This window comes from Crocodylus porosus, unplaced genomic scaffold (genome assembly GCF_001723895.1).
Source record: "Crocodylus porosus isolate Cpor-Errol unplaced genomic scaffold, CroPor_comp1, whole genome shotgun sequence".
NCBI lineage: Eukaryota > Metazoa > Chordata > Crocodylia > Crocodylidae > Crocodylus > Crocodylus porosus.
Genome location: NW_017728921.1, coordinates 27,716,621 through 27,730,615, shown reverse-complemented (window position 1 = coordinate 27,730,615; position 13,995 = coordinate 27,716,621). Strand labels below are relative to the sequence as shown.

At 41.4% G+C, this 13,995-nt stretch overlaps 1 protein-coding gene across 1 annotated transcript in view; it reads right to left on the bottom strand.

Moving 5' to 3' along the window:
- The window catches only part of FBXW8 (F-box and WD repeat domain containing 8), a 69,701-nt gene that overhangs the window by 23,906 nt on the left and 31,800 nt on the right, over positions 1-13,995 (bottom strand). Inside the window, exons 6-7 of the mRNA XM_019539356.1 lie at positions 4,839-5,035; positions 1,289-1,498 (exon numbers count right to left, since the gene is read on the bottom strand). Of these exons, the coding sequence (XP_019394901.1) occupies positions 1,289-1,498; positions 4,839-5,035 (407 nt within the window). The remainder of the gene's footprint in view (positions 1-1,288; positions 1,499-4,838; positions 5,036-13,995) is intronic.

The following is a 13,995-nucleotide window of genomic DNA, read 5'->3' as shown; positions in this document are numbered from 1 at the left end:
CTACCTGGCATCCATTGAGCATATATTAACAACCTTTTACAGGAGCAGGATGTTAGCTGCTATGGTCCTAGGGTGTTATTTCTTGTGCCAGGGTTGACAGCAGTCTTACTAAGAGGTTCGTTAATGGATTTATATAGGATGGTTTGGATGATCCTACCTCAGGCAGAGGATTGGACTAGATGATCTATGGAGGTCCCTTCCAACCTTACTTCTCTACGATTCTATCAAAATGAAATTCTCTCTCTAACTTCTGCAACATGCAACTATAATTAACACAGACCAATTGGATGGTTCTAAAAAAGATGAGGATTAATAGAAACATTTAAACTAGCCAATATTTCATCTATCATCATTCATTTTTAGGGATAACTATTCAATGCGATAAATGAAGCAAATTTACTCTACTCAGAGTTGCTTCAATCAGTGTACAGACACTATAAGGCATCTCTATACTGATTAACATGGTGGAATTACCACAGAAGGACTTGATTTTTTTCCTCTAACAAAAGCTTAAATTCTACAACAAAATATCTGAAATACTAAGTCCATACTGGTACAGAATTTCTATGAAGCATACTCCCAATGTCTCAATCTAGTCACCAGGACAAGAAAACACAACATGCTGTGCCATGGCAGATGACATGTCAACCTCAATGACAAATTTAAAATCTCTGTAAAGCCTTGGATTCACTGGAGTGCTGAACACTTGGTAGGTGCTTGACTACTTCTCAGTGGTTAGAGCTTGCCTGAGCTACCTTCCTTTTAAGCAAAAATGCAATACAGAATCTGCATTCCATCAAATCTGCTGATGAAGGAAGCAGAAAGTCTTATAAAAGGCTTCAGGCTTATGACAAACCTCTACAGCAATAATCAGGCTTGGAAATAATGTAGTTCAAATACAGAACCAAAAAATAAGAGCATTCTTCAAGGACTGCACAAACAAGGTTTGACTTGTTGCTTAGCATACTTCAGATAGATTTATTTTAAAAAGAAAAGAGTTCCCCCTAGAGGACTGATGCTGTAGAAGGCACAGCTGTATCTATTCCAATCAACTGAGGAGAAGCAAATACAAGTTACTTACCAAAGCTCGTATGAGCCTTTTGACCAAGCTACTGAAGCATCAACAGTTCCCCAGTTCATGCCCAATGAAAAAAAAAGTTCATCTAAGCACCAAAGAATTATATTAAGTGACTGTACTCCCACTCAATCCATACAAAAGAAAAAACCCAGCAATGATGGGAAGCACTTAGATAGCTGCAAAGGAAAAAAAAACCCTATTTTTAATTACCTTGTTGGTCTCATTTAACAACCAGCCAAAGCCTTTGACTCCAAAGGCTGCCTCATTGGCAGACACATCGAGACACGTGACAGGCTGACCATACACCGAATGAAGAATTTTTCCTGGCTGTTCTGCTTTCAGGAGATAGACGACATCTTCAGCAGCTGCTACAGTCACTGGACTCCCAATAACACCTGGAACCAGCTGGAGGAAGTTGACCTATAACAGCACAGACATTTTTATTTTTCAGATGCATGTAGGCTGAGAATCTCTTTACCTACCAGCACCAGGATGCAGCATGGCCACAGGCTAAGTAAGGCTCTTTAACCCAAGTGTTAATACACAGTACTATAGGTAGAAACTGTATTAAACCATCTCACTTTGGAATCAAGTTTCAAATAAAACTGATGTTTGATTTTTCTGCCTATGTGATTTTGGAGATTTAATTCCTATAAAAATAATACCACATATAGCATGTTCCATTCATTCCATTGTAGATATATTTGCAAAAAAACTCCACCTCATAATATGCCAGGGAAATAGGTAACAGCGCTAACTGACCCATGAGAAAAATGAGGGACAGGAAGGTTACATTAAGTGACTGGCATGTGGTTACTAAGTCAATGGAAGAGCTAGAATATAGGACTTAAGGGGCATGTCATTACTGTGCATTTATTTAGTACTTGTATTAGCAAGTACTAAATAAATGCACAGTAACTGGAGTTACTGCAAAGTAGCAACAGTGAACATCTTTGACACTACTGCACGGTAGCCTAATAATACTGCACAGTAATGTATTAGCACTGTCTGTGCTATGATGCGCTACTGTGGAGTATTTTTCAGCTATTGTGCAAGCCAATGTCTTGTGTAGATGTGCCCAAGGAGTCCTGACTTTCAGTCTTCTGTTGTAACGTAGGTACAGAAATGCTGCTCTGACAGAGCGATGTGCTGGTGAAATAGTTTCATAGTAGCTAGGCTCTGGAGGGACCTGAACAGATCATCTAGCCTGACCCCCTGCCAAAGGCAGGAATGAATGCTGGGTTCACAAGACCCCAGAGAGGTGATCATCCAACCTCCTCTTGAATTTGCCCAAGGTAGGGGTGAGGACCACTTCCCTGGGAAGTTGGTTCCAGATTCTGGCCACCCTAACTGTAAAAAATTGTCTTCTGATCTCTAACCTAAATCTATTCTCCATCAGCTTCTTACCATTGTTCCTTGTCACACCAGGCGGTGCTGGGGAGAAAAGGGCTCTACCTATTTGCTGTTGATCTCCCCCGAAGAGTTTGTAGGCAGCCACCAGGTCCCCTCTCAGCCTCCTCTTGCTGAGGTTGAACAGGTTTAGGTCCCTCAGTCTCTCCTCATAGGACCTGTCCTGCTGCCCTCTCACCAAGCAGGTGGCCCTCCTCTGAACCCTTTCCAGGCTGGCCACATCACTTTTGAAGAGCGGCGCCCAGTACTGGACGCAGTACTCCAACTGCGGCCTGACCAATGTCACATAGAGGGGGAGTATCACCTCTCTGGACCGGCTTGAAACGCACCTTTGGATGCATGACAAGGTATGGTTGGCCTTGCTGGCTGCGGTCTGGCATTGGCAGCTCATGTTCATCCTGGAGTCAACAATGACTCTAAGATCCCTTTCTACCTCTGTGCTTTCAAGAGGGGAACTCCCCAGCCTGTGGGTATGCTGTGGATTCCTTCTCCCAAGGTGCAGCACCCTGCATTTGTTGAACCCCATCCTATTCTCGTCTGCCCAGTTTTGTAGTCTGTCTAAATCTATTTGCAGCCTCTGTCTCCCTTCAAGTGTGTCCACCTCGCCCCACATCTTAGTGTCACCAGCAAACTAGGACAGCGTGCTTTCCACCCCCTCGTCCAAGTCTCTGATGGAGATGTTAAACAGTGCGGTCCCGAGAACCAAGCCCTGGGGGACCCCACTGCCCATATCTCGCCAGGTTGAGTACAAGCTGTCCACCACTACTCTCTGGGTGCGCCCCATCAGCCGATTTTTCACTCATCCAACTGTGCAGGCATCAATGCCACAGTCACTTAATTTAATGATGAGGCTGGGGTGAGAGACAGTGTCAAAGGCCTTCTTAAAGTCTAGAAAGCCTACATCCACGGTGACACCATCATCCAAGGATTTAGTTACTTGGTCATAAAAGGCAACCAGGTTGGTCAGGCAGGACCTGCTTTTGATGAACCCATGCTAATTGCCCCTGAACATGATCTCCCCTGCAGGCCCCCCCACAGATGTGTTCCTTAATGATTCTCTCCAAGATCTTCCCAAGCAATGAGGTGAGGCTTATAGGCCTATAGTTACTTGGATCCTCCTTCCTCCCTTTCTTGCAAATTGGGACCACATTAGCCAGTTTCCAATCCCCCAGCACCTGGCCAGATGACCATGAATGGTCATGCAGCCAGGCCAAGGGCTCCGCAATGACCCCTGCCAGCTCCCTCAACACCCTTGGGTGGAGGGCATCTGGAACTGCAGATTTTAAAATGTCTAGCCCTTCCAGAAGTTCCCTAATTACATCTGCACCGACTGAAGGCCTGACAGAGCTAATAGGTCAAGATTCTCAAACTGGAGGGTCATAAACAGATGACAGGAACTCATGACCACTCTGCTCTTTCCATTCTGCTAAATGGAAAAGGGATTGCTGAAGGATTCCAGTATAGAATGGGCTGAGAACTCCTGAGGTAGAAAACTGCATGTCCTGGTTCTTAATTAGTGTCTTAAGTGTTTCTTTGAAATATCCCAAATTGGTATTTTATACAGAACAATGAGGAAGAATACTGAAGAGAGATCTGGTTCCAGTGGAATTATATCTTTCTTGTTTTAATATTTTTACCAAGAAACCTGTGTCACAATTGTTGGATTTTTTCATTCCATTTTTAATTATTCCAATGCAGACTAAGAAGCATCAGGACTCATTTAATCAGTATTTTCCACCCACTAGCTAGAGTTAATTTCTTCCACTGGGTCAAAAAAATCCCACAAAATGTACATGTCACTATACTCATTTGCTCACTCCCATCACTTAAAAGACTTGGCCCATAACTTAGGAGGATTTTTTAAAAATCAAATAGCCTCAGAACTCCGATGACAGAAGGTGCAATCTAAAGAAGCTGTGCACCTAGCTACACCTTCACAAGTGACAACAGTAGCTAGCTTGTGACATCCTGCCACACAATTAATCAGCTAACATTCAGCTGAAATGAGACTTCAAGTTATAAGTCCAATTCTATGTGAGAAAACTTTGGTTTACAATATGAGCCAGTATAGTTTAGTGTTGACAAAAAATAATTATGAACAACAAAACTGCACCATATGGACTCAGCTTCATTTTCACTTGTGGTTTAGGCCAGGATTTTGTCTTAGTTCTTCAATCCAGAAATAATTAATCACTAAATAGCTATAACCCTTCAACTGCAAGCTGATATTGTTGTTAGCGAACTTGTGCAACATTTCTGTAAGGTCTTTGTAAGATAGCTCTTGGCCATGATCTAAAATAATTAGGAAACTCAGATCTCTTGGAGCAAAGCTGACCATCTGGGGACTTACCAATTTCTGGATTTCAAACTCTGCAGTGGTTTGCCAGTATCCCCTGTCATCAGAGCTTTCCACCTTGACCTGAAAACCAGATGCAGAAGCTATGGCTGCTCCTTCCAAGCCAAGGGCCAAAGCCTGTAACTTTTGATTATGCTGGTAACGATGGATAGGCTCACGCCCTATCATCAGGCTCCAAACATTAATAGTCCCTGCATACAAAAGGCAGAACAAATGATTGCATGCTACCCTATTAAACACACGCTTAAAAGTAGGTACTACTAGTATCTCTTAGGTACCACTCTTAGGTACCACTAATATCCATACTGAGGCAGTTTGACTCTGTTCCTCAATGCTCCAGGGATGGGCAAACCATTCACTAGAAGGATTGGGTTAAGGTGGGAGGAGGAACCCTTAGCTATTTAAGACGTTTATCTGCTGTACACTTGCCCTCAGCTAGAGACAGAGAAAAATGAGAGAGCACCCAGATTAAAGCATTAAGTGACATTAGTTTCATCGATGTAAGGCCAGAAGGGACCTTGGAAGATCATCGGGTCCAGCCCCCCGCACCAAGCAGGAAAGACAACGGAGGGTCAGATGATCCCAGCCAGGTGACTGTCTGGTCTCCTCTTGAAATTATTGCATTTGCAAGTTTGAAAAAAGGTATTTACATACTTTTGGACTGTGCAAAAGAAAGTAGTCTTTATAAAGTGAATCCACCTTATGCTACCATGGAAGTTACGTATCGTTTGCAACCAAAAGCAAAATCTTAGTATTTTAGAGAACAAAGGAAATGCAGAGATGATCATTTTTTAAAGCAAAACCAGTACAGACTGACACAGAGCTGACTAACAATTGCACTGGCTAGCTCCATAAATCTTCAGAATTCTACTAAAAAGTGGGGGCATATAAATGCAAATGGCTGAATTTCAACACAGATTAATCTGGAGTTACAAGCATGTTATAGAACAGGTGGGTTAGACAAAAAAAGTGAACTAAATTTCTCTCCTGAGCTACTCCTACACTGAATTTAAACAGAGCATCAATTCCTCACCATGAGACAGGATCAGAGCTGAAGATGCCTTCCTTCTACTTAAGCATGGCCATTAATGATGAAATGATTAATGATGGCTACTACTTCAAAAGGAAACATAAAAGCTCTGACAAGCAGCTGTGGATGGGCACCCATGCCAGTTTGCAAGCGCTCCTTCCATGTCCCAAAGGAGGCAAAGCAGGAGTGTGGTAATGAAACTGCACATAGTGGAAATGGTATCTAAATGAGTTTAAATTGATTTATGTTTGCTTTTGTAAAGATTATTTGGTATCTGAAAAGTGCTACCACTGTGAAATAATGCAGACAATCCTTAAGATCTCAGTCTAATGGCACTCCTATCGAATATTTATATTCTTCATCAAGGGAATGAGGACCATAATGGGGACCACTTTTGTTTTATTAGGGATGCATATTTAAATTAATCTGCTATTTGCCTAAACAATTAGCCGCTTCTGTTTGTGTACACAAAGCCAAAACTGCAATTAGGCTTCCATCAAAAAGATAAGTCCCGACTAAAACTGTCCCGGTGGAGTCATAAGGGCTCAGAGCAGAACTTTCCAAAATTACTTCTTAGCATAATGGTAATTATGTTAATTGTTTGAAAGGTAAATAACTGCTGAACTGATTTTTGAAAAGAAGAATGATAGGACATGCCACATGCAAACGCATGCGCCCACGTGCTGAAAGCAAGTTAACAATTTTAAATGGACAGGGTTAGCTGCTGTTTGCTTTGGATACTATAGTTTGTCAAGAATAACAACATAAAGAGGGTTTTTGATTTGCATGCTTTGTAGTAAACAGTAAGTCCACATCGCCAAACTAGCATACCAAGGATGAAGTCTGATTAAGCTGTGGACTTAATTTAAATTAACTACTATGTATACCAATATTGACCTTAACAGAGGTTTTTAAGGCAGAAATGTAAGTTTCTGTTTATGAGAAATAGACATTTTATTGGATTTTATCTACTTATTTTCTAAGCTCCTCTGGGAAGTTGGTCTTTGTCCTCTTCTTCTTTTGATGCTCTCCAAACAACAAAACTGAAATAGTAAATCAGAGACCTGCTACATTGCAAATTGCTCCTTCTTTCACACAAGGCATTATGAAATAAGCTAAAAAGTAGGAGCAATAAGGAGGGGAATGTTGAGATATGTAGGGAGCAAGAGCTGACTAGTGTTTTTTTTAATCTGAATTAATACACATCAATTAAATATCACTTTAAAATATGTGCATGTAATTGTGTAGAATGCACAGAGTTTTACACATAGCTTGCACATATCAGTGAACAGACAGGAAACATTACACTAGAACATTTAGTAGGTAAGAGTTACAGCAATTCTGAAGGGACATTACTATGAAGCACTACAGGTTCTTTCACACAGCTGTACCAGTGTCATCAGCCTTCACACTATTCATGTTGAAGGCAGGGCATAGTGGCACCTGAAAGACTAAATCACTCAGTCATAAAATAAGTAGGTAATAGACTGCTTCATCAGATGCTATGAATGGACTTGCGAAGAGCAGGAGTACCTAAATAGAAAGGGTGGGAGGGGGCACTGCTGAGAAAAGTGAAGGTGGGCTGAAGAGACAAAAGGAAAAAACAAAGTAGTTAACCCACTGAGGGACATAAGGGTTATAACAGCTACTCCAGGTAAAGGGATAAGAATCCAGAAGCTCTGCTGAAACCACACTTAACACAATCCGGTTTGCATGACTGCTTGTTCTGCAATTTCTCATTAAAGCCAGGTTTTAAAGTATTGTTATTTAAAACTAATGCAACAATTCCTGTGGCATGAGATGGGATAAGAAAAAGGAAAAGTCACATTTCTAGTTAAATTATCTGCATATAAAACACATTTTAAGAAATATTTTCTAAAAGCTACTAAAACATAAGATTTACTAGAATGGATGAAATAGAAGATTTGCATAATCTGCACTCATACTTCCAGCAGTAGCTAATGCTTCACTTTCACACAAAAACACTTTGCTACGGTGAAGTTCAGATTCCATACACATAATAGCATGAGTGCCTTTCAAGATTATAGTTTTAAAAAGGAAAAGTCCATAAAATGTCAGAAACCCATGAAATTCAGAATACAAATGGTACTTCCACAACATGTCAGAGTTACATTACTACAACTCTGACTCTGCTCCAACACAGCAGATTGATTTAGAAACAAATGCATGCTTATTCTCCAGGCTGACTTGAGAAAAAGTGTGTGTGTTCAGCTGGAGTGTCTAAACAGGGAAGTCCGTTAAGAACAAGAGGGTGTATTTTTTGCTGTGTGACATTACAATCACTGCTCTAGCATGCCTGATGAACATTTAGTATTAACATCCTCTTATTACAACTGGTCTCAGATGGCAAACTATTTGGGACAGGGAAAGACTTTTACTCTGTTTCTACTATGCATCTCTAACCCTGGCTGGAAGCAGGAGGTGCTTACTTAGAATTGGACAATTATGGAGGACTTCTTTCTGTCAAGGGGGAGAGAGTCAGAGGTGTTCCCTATTATCAATACAAGCCTCGTATGTTCCATTCTTTACAAAGTCAGCATTGAAGATACATCTCACAGAGAACTGGTTTTATAATCAGCTTCACATAAACTTCTCTCTGGCAAAAAATATGATATCTGCCACCATGTGAACCTTAGCACTTATTCATATAAAAAAAAAAATAATGTCATGATATAGGAGATCCACATCAGCATAAAACCAAAGAATGAATATACATGTGTAGCTGTCCTCTTTATTCCCATTAATTCTATTTGGGAGTTTCACCCCTGCCTTTCCTACTTTGATCCAAAACAATTTAACATAAAACTTTTTCATTGTTAAATATTTTGTTTTCAATAGAGGAAGCTGGAAAAAAAACCCATCATATAAATTAATGGTGAAATTTGAAATAGCAGTTGTATGATCTACAAGGAAGATATTGCCTGAAATTATAGGGAAATAAACTATTAATGAAACACATGAATTGGAAAGAGCTTTGGCTTGAAGTCCAAAACTTATTATCTTGAATTCTGGACGTTTGCCAAAAAGCACTTTTAGTCTGAAAGGCCAGTGGCACCTAACAAAGTTTGATATTATGAAACCTACTAGGACTAGAAGCATATGTTAAATGTAATTAAAAAGTTACAATTCCCATAGCATTCCCACTGAAATCTCAGTTTTCAAAGGGCATAGCAAATACTACTTGCCTTGCTAAGTCACAAAATACTGGACCTTAAAAATCACATTGAGATAAGTCTTGTTTCTTCCCACAGCAGCCACCGAGTCAATTTTATCATGACTGTTGTGCTTGCTCTCTCAAAAAATTACGACTACATATGTTTATTAAAGTCACCAAGCCTGTAGAAAACAGCATGGCTCCAAGAACAGGGCAAAGTACTAGAAGAATAAAAGCTGAATTCTGTTCCCAAGAACATATTTAAGTGAATTACTTCACCTTTCCTTGGCTATTTACTGACAAATCTATAAAATAGTGATGACATTTACCCTTTCCTTTCTATATCAATGCTAAATATAAGTAAGTTTTTAGATACTGAGGAACTAAAACCTGTAATATTGGATAACTCCAAATTTTGCCAAATGTGCATTGTTGTTGTTTTCAAGTACTGTAAGACAATCTACTCTCCATAAACACAGAGGTGCTGTGCATCAAAAGGAACATTTACATGGAAGGCAGAATTAGTGTATATCAGGACTGTCCAACTGGTAGCCAATGGACTGCATGTGTCTGAGGGATTAGCATGTGGCGCCTGCCCTCCAGGTCCAGGTACTGCTAACACTTTGCTCTGGCCCCAGAGTCCCAGGCTCCCCCTATTCCCTAAAGCTTCCACTGCCTGCTCCAGCCCCTGGGGGCGGGGGGGAGTAGCTTAGCCCACATGCACCTTTGCAGCATCCATGCCATTACAGTGCAGTGGAAGTTGCTCACTGTGCTGGGGGGGGAATGGGGCATGTTGCAGCACATCCATGTGGCACAGGGTCAGGAGCTATGTGCCATGTTTCTACAGCATTGGGAGAAGAAGGGAACACATGGCATGCTGCAGAGTGTCTGTGCAGCATGCAGGAGAACTGTGTGGCACGCTGCAATGCATCCACAAAGGTCAGGAGGACTGTGCAGCATATCCACATGGAAGAAGCTGGAGGAAGACTGTGGCTTGGGGTCTCACACGGCACATCAGCAGCCCATACGGTATGGCAGTAGTGGGTCTGTATGGTACAGAGGGGCTCATGGTACTGGGTTGTGTGTTGCCTGGGTTGTGTGTTGGCACATGCAGTGTGGCTGGGGGACCTGTTGCCCCTGCCACCTGGAAGCTGGACAGCCCTGGTACAGATTTACCCAAACTAGCTTGTTTATAACTAGATCAGGTCAATCTATATTACAATGCAGCCTGCAATGTAGACATAGCCTTTCACAGGTACCATTTAAGTACATGTAAGCCAAACTCTGGTGCAAAAGCAATGTTGTGGCATATTTTGGCACTGGGAAGTGTACTACAGATATTTATCTTCATCAGAAGCCTCCATTTCTGATACTGTGAACACAGTACAGCAGTTTCAACATCAGTGGACACAAACAGCTCCCAGAGCCTCTCATTCACCATCTTGTCTGCTGAAATAGTAGACTAGGCTTTTAGTCTAACAAGAGGAACTGAAAATGGAGCATGCGTACAGGCAAGGCATTCTCCTTGGTGCAGAAGTCACTTTCATTTGTTCCACGTCAAGTTGTCAACCTAGGGCAAGTAGCTACTCCTGTTGAGGTTTCAAAATATTAACATAAATGGGGACAATAACATTTCCCTCTAACATGCACAGACACACATGGGAACTCAAGTCTTCAAAAAAGTATGTTCTCATTGTAAACCACAGAGTTTTCAAGTCAAGCAATGAGAATCTGGAGGGGGGGGTGGTTGAAGTAGACTGCTGTTCCCCAAAAGCTGTGGCTCACAGCCAAAGGCAGGCAAGCATGGAGCAGATGGAGTCCTGGCAAGACCTCTACTGTCCCTGCATTAGCAGCATCTGCTCATTACCCAGAACCCTTGCCTGCTTTATCTAATGCTCCAGGAAAAGCATTTTGATTTGATTCATTTCAGTACGGTAACGTGCAACACAATTAGTGGTAAAATCAAACTGGAGACCTGCCAATGCTGACAATAGGAAACAAGGCAGAAGAAATATGAGGCCAGTGGGTTGGAATTCAAAAATCACAACTGTGGATCAAGTTGCCAAATCTTGCTGCCCCAGGTGTACATGCAGTGTTCCTACTGGGCACCCAGAGGGGAGGAGGGAACTTATACTTTATCCCAATACAATTTTTTCATCTCCCTCTCCCTACATCTGCCTGTCTGAAGCTGTCACCCGTGGGACCATTCACCTAGATTCACAATTCAGTTGTTTCTCAGTGACATCATTTAGCCAGGGTTCACTTTTGAACAGCCATCCTACAAAATAACCTTTCGTTTGCTATATTTCTTATGCCTTAAGAAGTGTTTGCTACTACTGAACTGCTAAAACAGTACTATAGGCAGGCACCGAATGAGGAAATTCTGCCTGTTTGTTCTTCTGTGTGATCAGATGCCAAGAACATCGCTGCTTGAGCTCTGTTGAACTGGGAGAAACTGATGTTATCTCAATGAGTCTGCTAGCCAGGGATTCAGCAGAGAAGTCTAGACTCTTTGCCTGACAGCACCACCTCCAACATGAGCAGATGGTTTCTCTGTATTAGTCAAACTTACAAAACAAAGGAGAAAGGGAGCTGTAAAAGTACAACAGATAAAGAGCATGCAAAGTTGTAAAGTTTTTGGCACTTAGATTAAAACTATTTTCTCCACCAAACTGTAAATATATACTTTGCAACTACAGTGTTGGAAAACATTTGCAAGGCAATAAAAAATCCCTGTTTGTAGGAAAATTAGATCTGTTCTGACCAAAGCTCTTATATGAGAATAATCACTGTCATGTCACAAAGCCCTTTAAATAATGTACCCAGCAAAGTTAAAACAGATCAGTTTATTAAAATCAGTTCGTTACACTTAGATTACAACATACAGTTCAAAACAAGGACCCTGAAAAAACAGTTTATTAAAGCTGTTGTCAGAGAAAGACTACAAGACAAATTAATATAAAAGCAGAGAGCTTTGCTCTTTGTTGCCTGCTAAATTTAGAAAGCCAAAGCCAAAGCTAGCATTGTGTATTGAAATAATCTATGACTCTGATAACCAGGGTCAATTTATATAGATTAATAAAAAAATGGATATAATGAGGAAACTTTGCATTAATGATCTCCAGTGACAGCAAACAACTGTAGCACAGTTTACATTGAAAATCAACCCCTCTGTAATCAGAATACTTTGTTACTTTTGTAGAGATTGGTTGTTTTTGATCATGTTATTTTAATATTTATGGATCTGAATCTCTGATATATTTGACTGCTATAGTGTATTTTCTTTTCTGCCAGCTGATAATATTACATTGCATCATAATCAGCACCAATACAGTAGTTCTGGAATATTAAAAAGTTTTGATTTAAACAGATAAAAAGAAAAGGACTTCTTGCTATCAAAACACAAAAATTATGTATTGGAGGATATGAATAGGATTTAGGTTTGCTTGGGACACAATAGAATCCTAACTACATAAATTTACTCTATCCAAGCCTCTCCTTTTTAATAACTGTCACCCTATCTCCTTGTTCTAGTCACTCTTTGCCTCTTGATTCTGTATTATCTCTGGTATAGCCTAAATGTTATACCTTTTCACTTGCATGCTAAACAATTTTTACTGTATTTTCCCACATGCAACATGCACGTTTTCTCCCTTCCCCCTAATAAGTCCCCCAAAATTGGGATGCATATATTAAGTCAGGAAGTTGGTTTTCTGACTAGGATAGAAGCATCCTGCTTTGATTTCTGCTCCACAGTGCAACAGCTGTTGCATTATTATTCAGGTAGCTCAAGGAGTCAATTGATTTAAGGGCTCATTGTTCTTTACCCCCGCAGTGTTAACAGTTGTCTCCCCTTTTTAACGGTCTTGAAGTTCCACTAATCAAGCCAGGCTTCCTTAGAGTGCTTTTGCTGGCTGTTAGCTGCTTCTGATCCATCTCCTCCAATTTCAGAGCCTTGGAGACTCTTTAGCTTGACGGTTATCAACCAGGGGTCTAAGGCCTCCTGGGGGGCCATGGACAGGTTTCAGGGGGTCCGCCCGGCTTGACCCGGCACGGGGAGGAGCTGCCTCAGCCCCCGCAGGGTTGAGGTGAGTCCCAAGAAAGGGGTGGGGGCAGGCCTGCCCTGCCCGGCCCCACAAGATCCATCTTGAGGGTGCCACTGCAGGTGGGAGAGGCTCCACATTGCTACTGCTCAGGTGAGTGGGGCCCCAGGGCTCTCTGCTGCCAAGCCCTACTCACTGCACCTGGGGTCACGGGGGCAAGACTGGGGAGCTGGGCAGTTGTGGCACAGGTGGGCCGTGGAGTGTTTATAGCATGCTGTGGGGGGCCCCAGGAAGAAAAAGGTTGAGAACCCCTGTCTTAGATCTTTTCAAAATCAGAGATCCACCCTTGGAGACAAGTCTTCAGCAACAGCTAGGGTTTCAGCTCTAGTTAAGCAGGAGAGAAAGGGTGAGTCAGTTGAAGATTAGGGCCTGTTCCCACTCTATGTGACCATAACTCTGGAAAAATCTTTTCTTTGTCATTGTGCCTTTCAGAAACAAGCTTTGTATTATATTCGGAGACATGTAGTGTGTAAGAAAATACGGTATTTCTATCAGTAAGGAAACATGACAAAAACAACACGTTGCTTACAAAAAGAAGGCTTTCTTTGTTAATAATGTACTGTAACCCCAAAGCACTACAAATCAAAGCAACATTAAAGAAAAAGTTCTATGTATATACCCTATGTATACTTTATGCAAGGAACCAGAAGGGAGAATCTAGGTTTTTGTTAAGCAAGCTTTGCAAGCTTATCATAAACTTGCCTCAGGGCACCCTAAGAAAAACCAAGCTGAAGGAAGAATATTTAATATTTTTATAGCAAACAAGTTATTTGCTTAAGATGGCTTGGCTGGTCCACAGGCTGGCACTCAAACCTTGTGCAGCAGTTCCAATAGGAATTAAAC